This window comes from Equus asinus, chromosome 22, assembly GCF_041296235.1.
Source record: "Equus asinus isolate D_3611 breed Donkey chromosome 22, EquAss-T2T_v2, whole genome shotgun sequence".
Taxonomy (NCBI): Eukaryota; Metazoa; Chordata; class Mammalia; order Perissodactyla; family Equidae; genus Equus; species Equus asinus.
The window spans coordinates 31,894,858-31,909,646 of NC_091811.1; the positions used below are offsets into that span (position 1 = coordinate 31,894,858).

Sequence of the window (14,789 nt, forward strand, 5' to 3'; positions counted from 1 at the left end):
GCATAGTGCCTTTCTGTTTTGCCAGCTGGCCCTAGAAGGACAGAGGACAAGGCTGGGGGAGGAAGAAGGGTCGTGCTCCTTCCTTTATGCTTCCCGTGGGCTTGCCTGTGTTCTTCAGAACGTCAGCCAGCAAGTCTTCTTCATCCCTGCAGCAGCACTGTCTCTCCTTAGCAGCTGAACACAGTTGGCAGTTTTCCCAATCTTTGAGAACCAGATTCATCACAGGTCCACCCCACCTCTGTTGCCACTAAGAGACACCAGCACTAGGGAGCCGAGTCTCCTCAGAGGTCTGAGTTTCAGCTCCACAACGACCTTTGTCTAGGTTTCTAAATAGTATTAGTTCCAACCTTTTCTTCCTGTTCCCCAGCCCTAAGGATGGTTAATTGCTTCTTCTAGTTTTTACCTCCATGATACCTTAGAGTTTTCTTCTGACTTTTTCAGTTAGCCATTTATAACCAATTTTTACCTAGTTAACAATTTTTTTTTTAAAGAAGATTAGCCCTGAGCTAACATCTGCTGCCAACCTCCTCTTTATGCTGAGGAAGACTGGCCCTGAGCTAACATCCACACCCATCTTCCTCTACTTTATATGTGGGACGCCTACCACGGCATGGCTTGCCAAGTGGTGCCATGTCCGCACCGGCATCCAAACCAGCGAACCCCAGGCCACCAAAGTGGAACATGCAAACTTAACCGCTGCACCACTGGGCCGGCCCCTAGTTAACAATTCTTTACATTAAATTCTCTGTGTTCAAATAACTAGTATGGTTTCTGTCTCTTGACTGGACCTCGAAAGAGACAAATAACTGCTAACAATTTGGCTTGAGCAAATGGATGGGTGGTTGAATGATTTTCTAAGATAGGGAAGCCTGGAGGGGAAATTGCTTGGAAGAAGCAGGAGGAAGAAGGAAAGGCAGGGAGAGAGGAAGCAAATCAAAAGTTCTTGATGAACACATCTAGTAGAGCGACACAGCAAACAGTGATTCCCCGCTGCAGAAGAGAAGGAAAAGGAGCAGCTCTTTGGGAGGGAATTTAGTTGTAATCATGCTAATTTAGATACACACGAAGAAAGAGAAATTTTAAATGTTTGAGACAAATAAAAATGGAAATACAACATACTAAAACTCCCAGGAAGCAGCAAAAGCAGTTATACAAGGGAAGTTCATTGCAAAAGACACCTACATTAAGAAACAAGAAAAATCTCAAGTAAACAGCCTAATTTTACACTTCAAGAAATTAGAAAAGGAAAAACAAACTAAGCCCAAAGTTAGTAGAAGGAAGAAAACAACAAAGATCAGAGTAGAAATACATGAAACAGAGACTAAAAGACAATAGGAAAGATCAATCAAACTAAGAGCTGATTTTTTCCAAAAGACAAACAAAATAGACAGACCTTCAGCCTAACTCACCAAGGAAAAACGAGGACTCAAATAAAATCAGAAATGAAAGAGGAGACATAACAATACCACAGAAATACAAAAGATCATGAGACTACTATGAACAATTACACACCAATAAATTGGACAACCTAGAAGAAACGGATAAATTTCTAGAAACACACAATCTACCAAGACTGAATCATGAAGAAATAGAAAATCTGGACAGACTACTAGTAAGGAGATTGAATCAGTAATCAAAAATCTCCCAAAGAACAAAAGTCCAGAACCAGATGGCTTCAATGGTGACTTCTACCAAATATTTAACGAAGAATTAATACCAATCCTTCTCAAACTCTTCCAAAACACAGAAGAGGAAAGGACACTTCCAAACTCATTCCATGAGGCCAGCGTTACCCTGACACCAAAATCAGACACAAAGACACTACAAGAAAAGAAAATTAGGGGCTGGCCCGGTGGACGAGTGGTTAAGTTTGCGCGCTCCGCTGCAGGCGGCCCAGTGTTTCGTTAGTTCGAATCCTGGGCGCGGACATGGCACTGCTCATCAGACCACGCTGAGGCAGCGTCCCACATGCCACAACTAGAAGAACCCACAACGAAGAATACACAACTATGTACCGGGGGGCTTTGGGGATAAAAAGGAAAAAATAAAATCTTTAAAAAAAAAAAAAAAAAGAAAATTAAAGGGCAATATCCCTGATGAACTTAAGAGGTAAAAATTCTCAACACAATATTAGCAAAGTGGATTTAACAAGACATTAAAAGGATCATATACCATGGTCAAATGGGATTTATTCCAGGGATGCAAGATGGTTCAACATCTACAAATCAATCAATGTGATATACCACATTAACAAATGGAGGATAAAAATCATATGATCATCTCAATAGATGCAGAAAAGCATTTAACAAAACTCAGCATCCATTCATGATAAAAACTCTCAACTGAGTGGGCAAAGAGAGAACACACCTCAACAGAATAAAGACAATATATGATTAGCTCACAGCTAACATCATACTCAATAGTAAAAAACTGAAAGCTTTTCCTCTAAGATCAGGAAAAAGACAAGGATGCTCACTCTCACCACTTTTATTCAACACAGTACTAGAAGTCCTAGTCAGAGCAATTCGGCAAGAAAAATAAAAGGCATCCAAATCAGAATGGAAGAAGTAAAACTGTCACTAATTGACAATGACATATTAGACACAGAAAACCCTAAGATGGAGAGGGGCGGAGCAAAATGGCGGGGTGAGCTGACCCGGGATTCTCTCCCCTCCAAAATACAACAAAAGATTGGAAGAACTGAATTTCAGAGAATAAACATAATGCCAGCTCCTTAGAGACCTGCAATACCAAGAAGGCAGAGATCATAAACCTTGCAGATGGCCTCGGAGGCGCTGGAACGGTAGGAGAGAACATCGCTCCCTCCGCTAGAGTCTGCGATCGCTGCGGCGTGGGTAGGGAAGGAGCGGGGGAGGGGTCGCGCGACCGAGGGATCATCCAGGACTCCTGCCGCTGATTCAGTGGAGACCCGCTGACAGGGGGAAAGCTTCCATCCGCGGGGACCCTATAAATCAAGGGCCTTGGGAGACCAGAGAACAGAACTGATCTGAACCCAGACCGGAGCATGTGAGTAACAGCCCCTCCCCCCTAACAAAGCCAGTGGGCGCAGCCATCTTGCCCCAAGGCGGAGAGCGGCAAGGCGGAGAGCTAACACGCCGCTCTCGACCCCCATCTAGTGGCGACAGGCTGTAACTGCAACTGAATTCTACCACCATGAGAAAAAACCGCTCCTCTACCATCCAGCAATTTATAAAAGCCCCAGACCAGAAGGAAAACAATAAAAACACAGAATTAAGTCCTGAGGACTTGGAATTAGGTAAACTAAGTGATAATGAATTCAGAGCAGCTATAATCAAAAAACTCAATGAGGTAGAGAGAAAGATAGAGAAACAAGCCGAGTTCTGGAGTTACTTCACAAAAGAGACTGAAATCATAAAGAAGAATCAAACAGAATTACTTGAGATGAAAAACACAATGGACCAGATAAAACAGAATACGGATTCCCTGAATGCCCGTGTAGACAACCTAGAGGAGCAAATCAGCATAATCGAGGACAGACAGGCTGAATGGCGCCAGACAGAGGAAGAAAGAGAACTAAGAATTTAAAAAAATGAGGAAAATCTCCGAGAGATAATGGATTCAATGAGGAGTAAGAACATAAGGATCATAGGAATTCCCGAGAATATGGAAAAGGAAAATGGAGCAGAAAGTGTGCTTAACGAAATTATTGAAGAGAACTTCCCAAATCTAGGGATCAACGGAGAAATGTGTGTAGAGGAGGGTTTTAGATCTCCTAGATTTGTCAATGTAAAAAGACCCACCGCAAGGCACATAATAGTAAAGTTGGCAAATAGGAATGATAAGGAAAGAATACTCAGGGAAGTAAGAAAAAAAAGAGAATAACCTATAAAGGAGCCCCTATCAGACTGTCAGCGGATTTCTCTACAGAAACCCTACAAGCTAGGAGAGAATGGAGTGATATATTCAAAGCTTTAAAGGATAAAAACCTTCAGCCAAGAATACTCTATCCAGCAAGAATTTCCTTCAGATATGAGGGAGAAATTAAATCTTTTCCAGACAAACAAAAGTTAAGGTAATTTGTAACTAAAAGCCCTCCATTACAAGAAATCCTCAAGAAGGCTCTCATACTTGAAAAAAGAAAAAAGGGAGAAAGGGGACACAAGCCACAGACTAGGGAGACCGATGGATAGAACCAGAACAGGATAGCAAATATTCAACTATAGCATTAGGGTAAAAATAAGGAAGCTACCAAAACAAGGACGATCTTAGCACTTTAACTACAAATTAATAAGACGAGTTGGAATAAAAAATGAAAATAATTATTTAGGAGGGGAAGAGCAAAGGGTCTAAATCAGTATTGGTCAAGTAAGTAAGAGACCACCAGAGAATAGACTATATTATACACGAGATTCTAAATACAAACTTCAAGGTAGACACTAAAATAAAGTACAGAACAGAGTCACAAATCATAGATAAGGAAAAATCTAAGAAACTCAGCATAAGAAATTGCAGTATTAAATGGATAGTCTAAAGCACACAGGAAAAGAAACACAGGAAAACAAGATAATGAGCGACACATTGACAGCATTAAGTCCACATGCACCACTAATCACTCTCAATGTGAATGGATTGAACTCTCCAATAAAAAGACACAGAGTGGCAAAATGGATTAAAGAACAAGATCCAACAATTTGTTGCCTCCAGGAAACACACCTCAGCCCCAAGGACAAACACAGACTCAGGGTGAAGGGGTGGAGGACAATACTTCAAGCAAATAGGAAGGAAAAAAAGGCAGGTGTTACAATTCTCATATCAGACCAAGTGGATTTCAAAATAAGACAGGTAAAGAGAGACACAGAGGGACAATATATAATGATCAAAGGGACACTTCATCAAGAAGAAATAACGCTTATAAATATCTATGCACCCAACACAGGAGCACCAAGATTCATAAAGCAACTATTAACAGACCTAAAGGAAGATATTAAAAACAACACAATAATAGTAGGGGACCTCAACACCCCACTCACATCAATGGACAGATCATCCAGACAGAAAATCAACAAGGAAATAGTGGAGCTGAATGAAAAACTAAAACAATTGGACTTAATAGACATATATAGATCACTCCACCCTGAAGGAGCTGAATACACATTCTTCTCAAGTGCACATGGAACATTCTCTAGGATAGACCATATGTTGGGAAACAAGGCAAGCCTCTACAAATTTAAAAAAATTGAAATAATAACAAGCATCTTCTCAGATCATAGTGCTATAAGGCTAGAAATTAATTACAAGAAAAAAGTTGAGAAAGGCACAAAGATGTGGAGACTAAACAACACACTACTGAACAAGCAATGGATTATTGAAGAAATTAAAGAAGAAATAAAAAAATACCTGGAAACAAATGAAAATGATAGCATGCCATACCAACTCATATGGGATACAGCAAAAGCTGTATTAAGAGGAAAATTCATCGCAATACAGGCACATCTTAACAAACAAGAAAAATCCCAAATGAGCAACCTTAAAGCACACCTAACTGAACTAGAGAAAAAAGAACAAATGAAGCCCAAAGTCAGCAGAAGGAGAGAAATAATAAAAATCAGAGCAGAAATAAATACTATTGAAACGAAAAAGGCAGTAGAAAGGATCAATGAGACAAAGAGCTGGTTTTCGAGAAGATAAATAAAATTGACAAACCACTAGCCAGACTTACAAAGAAAAAAAGGGAGAAAGCTCAAATAAACAAAATCAGAAATGAGCGAGGAGAAATAACAACAGACTCTGCAGAAATACAACAGATTGTAAGAGAATACTACAAAAAACTATATGCCAACAGAATGGATAACCTAGAGGAAATGGATAAATTCTTGGACCCCTACAATCTCCCAAAGCTCACTCAAGAAGAGGCAGACAATTTGAACAGACCAATCACAAGGAAAGAGATTGAAACAGCAATCAAAAACATCCCAAAGAATAAAACCCCAGGACCAGATGGCTTTCCTGGGGAATTCTACCAAACTTTCAGAGAGGATTTAATACCCATCCTTTTCAAGCTATTCCAAAAAATTAGGGAAGATGGAACACTTCCTAACACATTCTATGAGGCCAACATCACGCTGATACCAAAACCTGACAAGGACACCACGAAAAAAGAGAACTACAGGCCAATATCACTGATGAACATAGATGCAAAAATTCTAAACAAAATTTTGGCAACCAGAATTCAGCAATTCATCAAAAGAATCATACATCAGGATCAGGTGGGATTCATACCAGGGACACAGGGATGGTTCAACATCCGCAAATCAATCAACGTGATACACCACATCAACAAACTGAGGAATAAAAACCACATGATCATCTCAATAGATGCAGAGAAGGCATTTGACAAGATCCAACAGCCATTTATGATAAAAACTCTGAACAAAATGGGCATAGAAGGAAACTACCTCAACATAATAAAGGCCATATACGACAAACCCATAGCCAACATCATACTCAATGGGCAAAAACTGAACCCCATCCCCCTGAAAACAGGAACGAGACAAGGATGCCCTCTATCACCACTCTTATTTAACATAGTACTGGAGGTCCTGGCCAGAGCAATCAGGAAAGAAAAAGGAATAAAAGGAATCCAAATAGGGAGGGAAGAAGTGAAACTCTCGCTGTTTGCAGACGACATGATCTTATATATAGAAAACCCCAAAGAATCCATTGGAAAACTCTTAGAAGTAATCAACAACTACAGCAAAGTTGCAGGGTACAAAATCAATTTGCATAAATCAGTAGCATTTCTATACTCCAATAACGAACTAACAGAAAAAGAACTCAAGAATACAATACCATTCACAATCACAACAAAAAGAATAAAATACCTTGGGGTAAATTTAACTAAGGAAGTGAAGGACCTATATAATGAAAATTACAAGGTCTTTCTGAGAGAATTGGATGACGACATAAGGAGATGGAAAGACATTCCATGTACATGGATTGGAAGAATAAACATAGTTAAAATGTCCATTCTACCTAAAGCAATCTACAGATTCAGTGCCATCCCAATCAGAATCCCAATGACATTCTTGACAGAATTAGAACAAAGAATCCTAAACTTCATATGGGGCAACAAAAGACCCCAAATTTCAAAAGCAATCCTGAGAAAAAAGAACAAAACTGGAGGCATCACAATCCCTGACTTCAAAACATACTACAAAGCTACAGTAATCAAAACAGCATGGTACTGGTACAAAAACAGGTGCACAGATCAATGGAACAGAATTGAAAGCCCAGAAATAAAACCACACATCTATGGACAGCTTATCTTTGACAAAGGAGCTGAGGGCATACAATGGAGAAAAGAAAGTCTTTTCAACAAATGGTGCTGGGAAAACTGGAAAGCCACATGTAAAAGAATGAAAATTGACCATTCTTTTTCACCATTCACCAAAATAAACTCAAAATGGATTAAAGACCTAAAGGTGAGACCTGAAACCATAAGGCTTCTGGAAGAAAACGTAGGCAGTACACTCTTTGACACCAGCATTGAAAGGATCTTTTCGGACACCATGCCTTCTCAGAGAAGGGAAACAATAGAAAGAATAAACAAATGGGACTTCATCAGATTAAAGAGCTTCTTCAAGGCAAATGAAAACAGGATTGAAACAAAAAAACAACCCACTAACTGGGAAAAAATATTTGCAAGTCATATATCTGACAAAGGCTTAATATCCTTAATATATAAAGAACTCTCGCAACTCAACCACAAAACATCAAACAACCCAATCAAAAAATGGGCTGGAGACATGAACAGACATTTCTCCAAAGAAGATATACTGATGGCCAATAGGCACATGAAAAGATGCTCATCATCGCTGATCATCAGGGAAATGCAAATCAAAACTACACTAAGATATCACCTTACACCCGTTAGAATGACAAAAATATCTAAAACTAATAGCAACGAATGTTGGAGAGGTTGCGGAGAAAAAGGAACCCTCATACACTGCTGGTGGGAATGCAAACTGGTGCAGCCACTATGGAAAACAGTATGGAGATTCCTCAAAAAACTAAAAATAGAACTACCATACGATCCAGCCATCCCACTACTGGGTATTTATCCAAAGAGCCTGAAGTCAGCAATCCCAAAAGTCCTGTGCACCCCAATGTTTATTGCAGCACTGTTTACAATAGCCAAGACGTGGAAGCAACCTAAGTGCCCATCAACAGACGAATGGATAAAGAAGATGTGGTACATATATACAATGGAATACTACTCAGCTGCAAAACAGAACAAAATCATTCCATTTGCAATAACATGGATGGACCTTGAGAGAATTACGTTAAGTGAAATAAGCCAGCGAGAGAAAGATAATCTGTGTATGACTCCACTCATATGAGGAATTTAAAACTATGGACCAAGAACAGTTTAGTGGATACCAGGGGAAAGGTGAGGTGGGGGGTGGGCACAAAGGGTGAAGTGGTGCACCTACAACATGACTGACAAACATTAATGTACAATTGAAATTTCACAAGATTGTAACCTATCAATAACTCAATAAAAAAATAATAATAATAATAAAAAAAAACCCTAAGACTCCAACAAAAATGTTAGGATGAACTAATTCAGTAAAGTTGCAGGATACAAGATAAATATACAAAAATCAGCAGTGTTTCTATACACTAATAACAAACTATCAAAAAAAAAGAAATTAAGAAAACAATTCCATTTACAATTGCATCAAAAAGAATAAAATACCTAGAAATAAATTTAACCAAGGAAGTGAAAGACCTATGTACTGAAAACCATAAGACACTGATGAAAATGAATTGAAGAAGACACAAATAAATGGAAAGATATTCCATGCTCATGAACTGGAAGAATTAACATTACTAAAATGTCCACGCTTCCCAGAGCAATCTACAGATTCAATGCAATCCCTATCAAAATTCCAATGGCATTTTTCACAGAAATAGACAAAACAATCCTAAAATTTGTATGGAACCACAGAAGACCCCATAGCCAAAGTAATCCTGAGAAAGAAAAACATAGCTGGAGGCACCATGCTTCCTAATTTCAAACTACATTACAAAGCTACAATAATCAAAACAGTATGATATTTGCATAAAAAATGGACACATAGATCAATGGAACAAAATAGAGAGCCCAGAAATAAACTCATGCATATATGGTCAATTAATGTATGACAAAGGAGCCAAGAACAATGGGGAAAGGACAGTCTCTTCAATAAATGGTGCTGGGAAAACTGGACAGCCACATGCAAAAGAGTGAAACTGGACGCTTATCTTACAGCAAACACAAAAATTAACTCAACATTGATTAAGAAGTTTAATGTAAGACCTGAAACCATAAAATTCCTTAAGAAAACATAGGAGGTAAGCTCCTTGTCATCAGTCTTGGCGATGATTTTTTGGATTTGACACCAAAAGCAAAGGCAACAAAAGCAAAAGTAAACTGGGACTACATCGAACCAAAAAGTTTCTGTACAGCACGTGAAACCATCAACATAATGAAAAGGCAACCTACAGAAAGGGAGAAAATATTTGCAAATCATATATCTGATAAGGGTTCAATATCCAAAATATAGAAAGAATTTATACAACTCAACAGCAAAAACACAATCAGATTAAAAAATAAGCAGAGAACCTGTATAAACATTTTTCCAAAGACATTCAAATGGCTAACAGGTACATAAAAAGGTGTTCAACATCACTAATCATCAGAGAAACGCAAATCAAAACCACAATGAGATATCACCTCACACTTGTTAAAATAGCTATCACCAAAAATAAAAAAAATAACAAGCGTTGGAGAAAAGAGAACCCTGATGAACTGTTGTCGGGAATGTAAATTGGTGCAGCCACTATGGGAAACAGTATGGAGGTTCCTCAAAAAGTTAAAAATAAAACTACCATATGATCTAGCAATTCCACTTCTGGTATTTATCCGAAGGAAATGAAATCACGATAGGTATCTGCACCCCCACTTCACTCCAGCATTATTTATAACAGCCAACACATGGAGACAACCTAAGTGTCTGTCGACAGATAAATAAAGAAAATACGATACACACACACACACACAATGGAATATTATTCAGCCATAAAAAACAAATTCTGCCATTTGCAACAACTTGGATGGAACTCGAAGGCATTATGCTAAGTGATATTAAGCCTGACAGAGAAAAACAAATACTGTATGATATCAGTTATAGGTGGAATGTAAAAAAACAAACAAAAAACAAACTCAAACATACAGAGGACAGATTGGTGGTTGCAAGACACAGGGAGCAGTCAAAATGGGTGAAGGTGTCAAAAGGTACAAACTTCTAGTTATAAGATAAGTCCTGGGGATGTAATGTACAGCATGGTGACTATAGTTATAATACTGTATTGTATATCTGAAAGTTGCTAAGGGGAATAAATCTTAAAAGTTCTTATCACAAGAAAAAAAAATGTGTAACTGTGTGGTGATGGATGTTAACTAAACTTATTGTGGTAATCATTTCATTATATATCTGTCTCTTTCAAATAATTACGTTGTACACGTAAAACTAATACAATATTATATGTCAATTATATTTCAATTAAAAATTTAAAAACAAATACATTTCCAATAAACAATTAGGAATATAAATCTAAAATTTAAGAGTAAGATAATTAGACACAGGAATAATTTATCACAGCTTGGCAGCAGATCAGCAGAGGTGACACAAGTCATGGTAATACATAAGCAATGGTAATTATCATAAGTGATCAGCCACTTGGGTTGGAAATATAGGTCAAAGGTCAGAAATCTGACATTTTCAGTGGCTACCAGGTAACAGCTCTGTGGAGCAGTCTGCTTAAGACAGCAGGGTCCTTAGCAGAAAGGATAGTGTATATGCTGCCTAAGGCATTTAATTCAAATTTTAAAAAACACCTGTGCCCCAAATAATTCTGAAGGCAGAGAATTCTGTCTTCAAGCCACACGTTTACTATGCTTGGGGAAGAGTAAGAAAAGGTGAAGACAGATCAGAACCATAGGGAACACTAATATTTAAGGAGGTGGCAAAGGAGGTGGTGAAGGAGGTGAAAATGGAAAGGAACAAAATCAAAAGCGTTACATCATAGTAACCAAGCGAGGAGAAAGCAGCAGGTGAGAGGCAAGCAGAATGAAATGCTATTGAAGTTAGGTGGGAAGAGGAATGAAGATGAGACCACTGCACTAAGCCAGTGGGAAATGGGGTCACTGGTGACCTCTGAGTAGAGTGGTGGAGGCAGAAGCATGATTCAACGAATTCACAAAGGAAGAAAGGTGAGAAATGGAGATGGTGAGATCAGAAGGTGAGGAGAAAGGAAGAACAGAAATAGGGCAAGACCATAAAGGCACAGAAAGGCTCAGAAGGGCATCTCAGTTCCGTGTTTGATTTTAGGGAGACGGAAGATGCAGGAGTGAGGACCCCGACAGAGCAAGATCTTAAGAGGGCAGGAAAGGATGAAGTGGGAGTGGTCATCGTTACCCTTATGAAGAAATGGTCCTTTTTGCTTTAAAAAATTTTTTAAAAAGGAAGGGACAAGAGATGTCCATTCCTGACAGCACCTATTTTCTGGGAAGCAGGAGGCATCTGCTAAGTATGAGTTAGGGCCTAAAGAGAAAGTTAATGGTATGGAAAGCTTGTCAGGAGAAATGTATAAAGGAGATGAAATTGGGACAAGTAAAGGATAGCCGGGCATGATGAAAGCTGAACTGAGGTGCAAATTCATGCAGCTATGCAATTTTTTTCTGACAATGTTTAGCAGCCAAACGGCAGAAATGGGGAAAGCAGAAGCCTGGATGATTCAGCATCTCAGTCTGGCACAGGGCCTCGAGCAGACTGGTGAAATGCCAGGCAATCCAGGAGAAAGAGAACAGAAGTGGCAACAGCAGGGAGTCTGGATGGGAAAAGGAGAGACCATCATGTGGGTACTTGGAGCCACGGACAAACACGAGGAGGGCCTACACAGGAACCGGGGAGGTCCATGTAAGTGTGAAGGCAGGTGGGAAAGAGGTTGAAATCATGGAGCAGGATTTAATTTTTTTTTTAATAGAATAAATCTGAGTAATCTGCTTCAGGCTATGACCATAGGATTAGGCTGGAGGAGTAAAGAAAAGGGTTACTAAAATATCCCACAGAACTTTAACACTGAGGAATTCTTGCGTGTAGATTCTAAAGTGGATGCTAACGACACTCAGAATGGTGACTAAAGAAGAGAGCTTTGAAGCAGATCCAAATTCCTCAACAGATCTGAAGGAGAACCTGGAGGTCAGTAAATCTTCATGGTTAAAGATGGAAGAGTATATTATTTGCTAATAAACATACGTTTAAAGGATAAAGGCAATTAGAGATTAAAGATTATGCCTCTTGGCTCCCCTTATATTAAAGCAAGAGAAAAATGAGTAATAACTACCTGAAAAGATAATTTTAATGGAAGCAGGGATTTCCATCATGTAGAGATGAATAGGAAAATACTCCCTAGCATCAAGGAGTTTTCTAGATACAACATACATACCAGGTCTGAAATCATGTCCCCAGTGACTACAGCAGTGAACTTCATCCACAGCAATTCGGGTAAATCTCCCTGCTTCATAGGCTTTCTCTAGTCTTGACATAAACATTCTGCTTTTTGAAATTTTCTCTGGAGTCACGTAAATTAGCTTGAGCTTGGAATTTTTATTTACCATTTCAGCATGAACCCATTTCACATGCTCCTATTCAAAGGAAAACCAGACACAGTGAGAGTAGAACGAAGCCAGCAGGCTGCACTACTAAGTGGTAAATGAAGACGTTCATGACTCAGAAGTAACAGCATCAGGCTGTTTTAGCAGCAGATATTTAGTTCATTAAAATCAAGACCATGTCCCAGTACTAAACTTCATGGCAGCTGTGTACATAGCATTTTAGTTATTTACTTACATCCAAATTGTTGATAAAAGAATAATCTCATTTCACAAAAAAGAACAAAAAATGAATGTGAAGACACTCCAGATGCCGGCCCCGTGGCCGAGTGGTTAGGTTCATGTGCTCTGCTTCGGCAGCCCGAGGTTTCGCCGGTTCGGATCCTGGGTGTGGACACGGTACCGCTCATCAAGCCATGCTGAGGCGGTGTCCCACACAGCACAACCAGAAGACCGGGCCAGTCTCAACCATGGAGTATCTTATTATAAAAGAAAGCAAGGAGTGAAGCCGACCAGGTGGCGTAGAGGTTAAGTTCGCAAGCTTTGCATTGGCGGCCCAGGGTTTGCAGGTTTGGATCCCCGGCTCAGACCTAACACCTCTCATCAGGCCACACTGTGGCAGCATCCCACATAAAATAGAGGAAGAGTAGCACAGATATTGGCTCAGCAACAATCTTCCTCAAACAAAAAAACAAAAAACAGATGTTAGCTCAGCAACAGTCTTTCTCACCAAAAAAGTTTTAAAGAAAGCAAGGAGGCAAAAGCTATGGGGTAAAGGAAAAAGATTCAGAAGCCAACTTAAAGAGGCTCTCACCGCTCAAAGATGGGACTATTTCAGCATAAAAAATAAGAACTATGAATTAAAATATATCAAATATGTTAAAAATCCGTAAGTTTACAATGATTCTTAAAAAAAAAAATCTTATTGACCACCTTTGGAGAATGCTAGAAAACCACCTCTTTCTAAAAACTGGTAAGGAAAGGGAAATAATTTCCAATCTGCAAAGAGTTAATAAGGAAAAAGTTCTTTATAGAACAAGTCTAGTTAATATATGAAGAATGAGTGATAGAAATCATCATTTTGCAATCCCTTAATTAATTAAGTAACAGCTCTAAGCTAGGCAATAATCATCAGTGGCTGCTAAAACCATCAAATTAAGAGCTGACAGAGAACTTGATAATTATAGAGCAGACAGACACCACCTGACCCCACTGATCAAGCCTAAGGTCACAAAAAAAATAAGGTGTTAGGTACCTCCCAAGTGATGCCATGGGAAACATACCCTTGCAAAAAAAATTAAAAAATAAACAGCCCAAATACAATCAAGCTTTTAATTCTAACTAAAAGGAACAAGTTAAACACCATCACAAGGATGCAATCAGGAAAGTCTAGAATGTGGGAAACTACAAGACAGACCCTGCTTTCTTCAACAAATAATTTATAATTTGCATGGGAAACAAAAAAGAAATAAGGGGAACCTATGGATATATCAACCAAAAACATCATAATGCATGAATCTAATCTGGGCCTTGATTAAAAAAAACTAAGATTTGATGAGACAGAGAAATCTGAATATTTTTATTTGGTGATTTTAAGGAACTAATATCAAGTTTTTTAGGTGTGATGATAGCATTTTAGTTGTTTTGTTTTTTTTTTAAGTTAGAGATACACACTGAAGAAGTTACAATTGAAATGATATGATGTCTGGGGTTTGTTTCAAATAAAGAAACCAAGGGAGAGAGGGGAGGGAAAATTCAGGGTGTATAGGTGAAAAAAGATTAGCTATATTTTGATGACTGTTAAAGGTGGTTAATCGGTACATAGAAGTTTTATTCTCCCCACTTTCGTATACTTTTGAAAATTTCAATAATACGCTTTTAAAAAAAGAATAGCTGGGAAATGCTTTATTCAACAGATGAAGGTAAGAGAGTCCATTCCGAAACAGAGGAAATTCCACAGGGATAGGGTATCTTCTTAGTAATTCACTTTTTGTATTTACTTATATTGCACAATTAGAAATTCTTGCTTATTATTTTATAACGGATAATATAAAATAGATCAGCAAATGCTTACTGAAAGTGCCAGATA

The 14,789-nt window shown here is 38.6% G+C and overlaps 1 protein-coding gene across 1 annotated transcript in view; it reads right to left on the bottom strand.

Moving 5' to 3' along the window:
• RECQL (RecQ like helicase) overlaps nucleotides 1-14,789 on the bottom strand; it is a 48,380-nt gene that overhangs the window by 15,864 nt on the left and 17,727 nt on the right. The window contains exon 6 of the mRNA XM_014832399.3: nucleotides 12,535-12,733. Coding sequence (XP_014687885.3) covers nucleotides 12,535-12,733 — 199 coding nt within the window. The remainder of the gene's footprint in view (nucleotides 1-12,534; nucleotides 12,734-14,789) is intronic.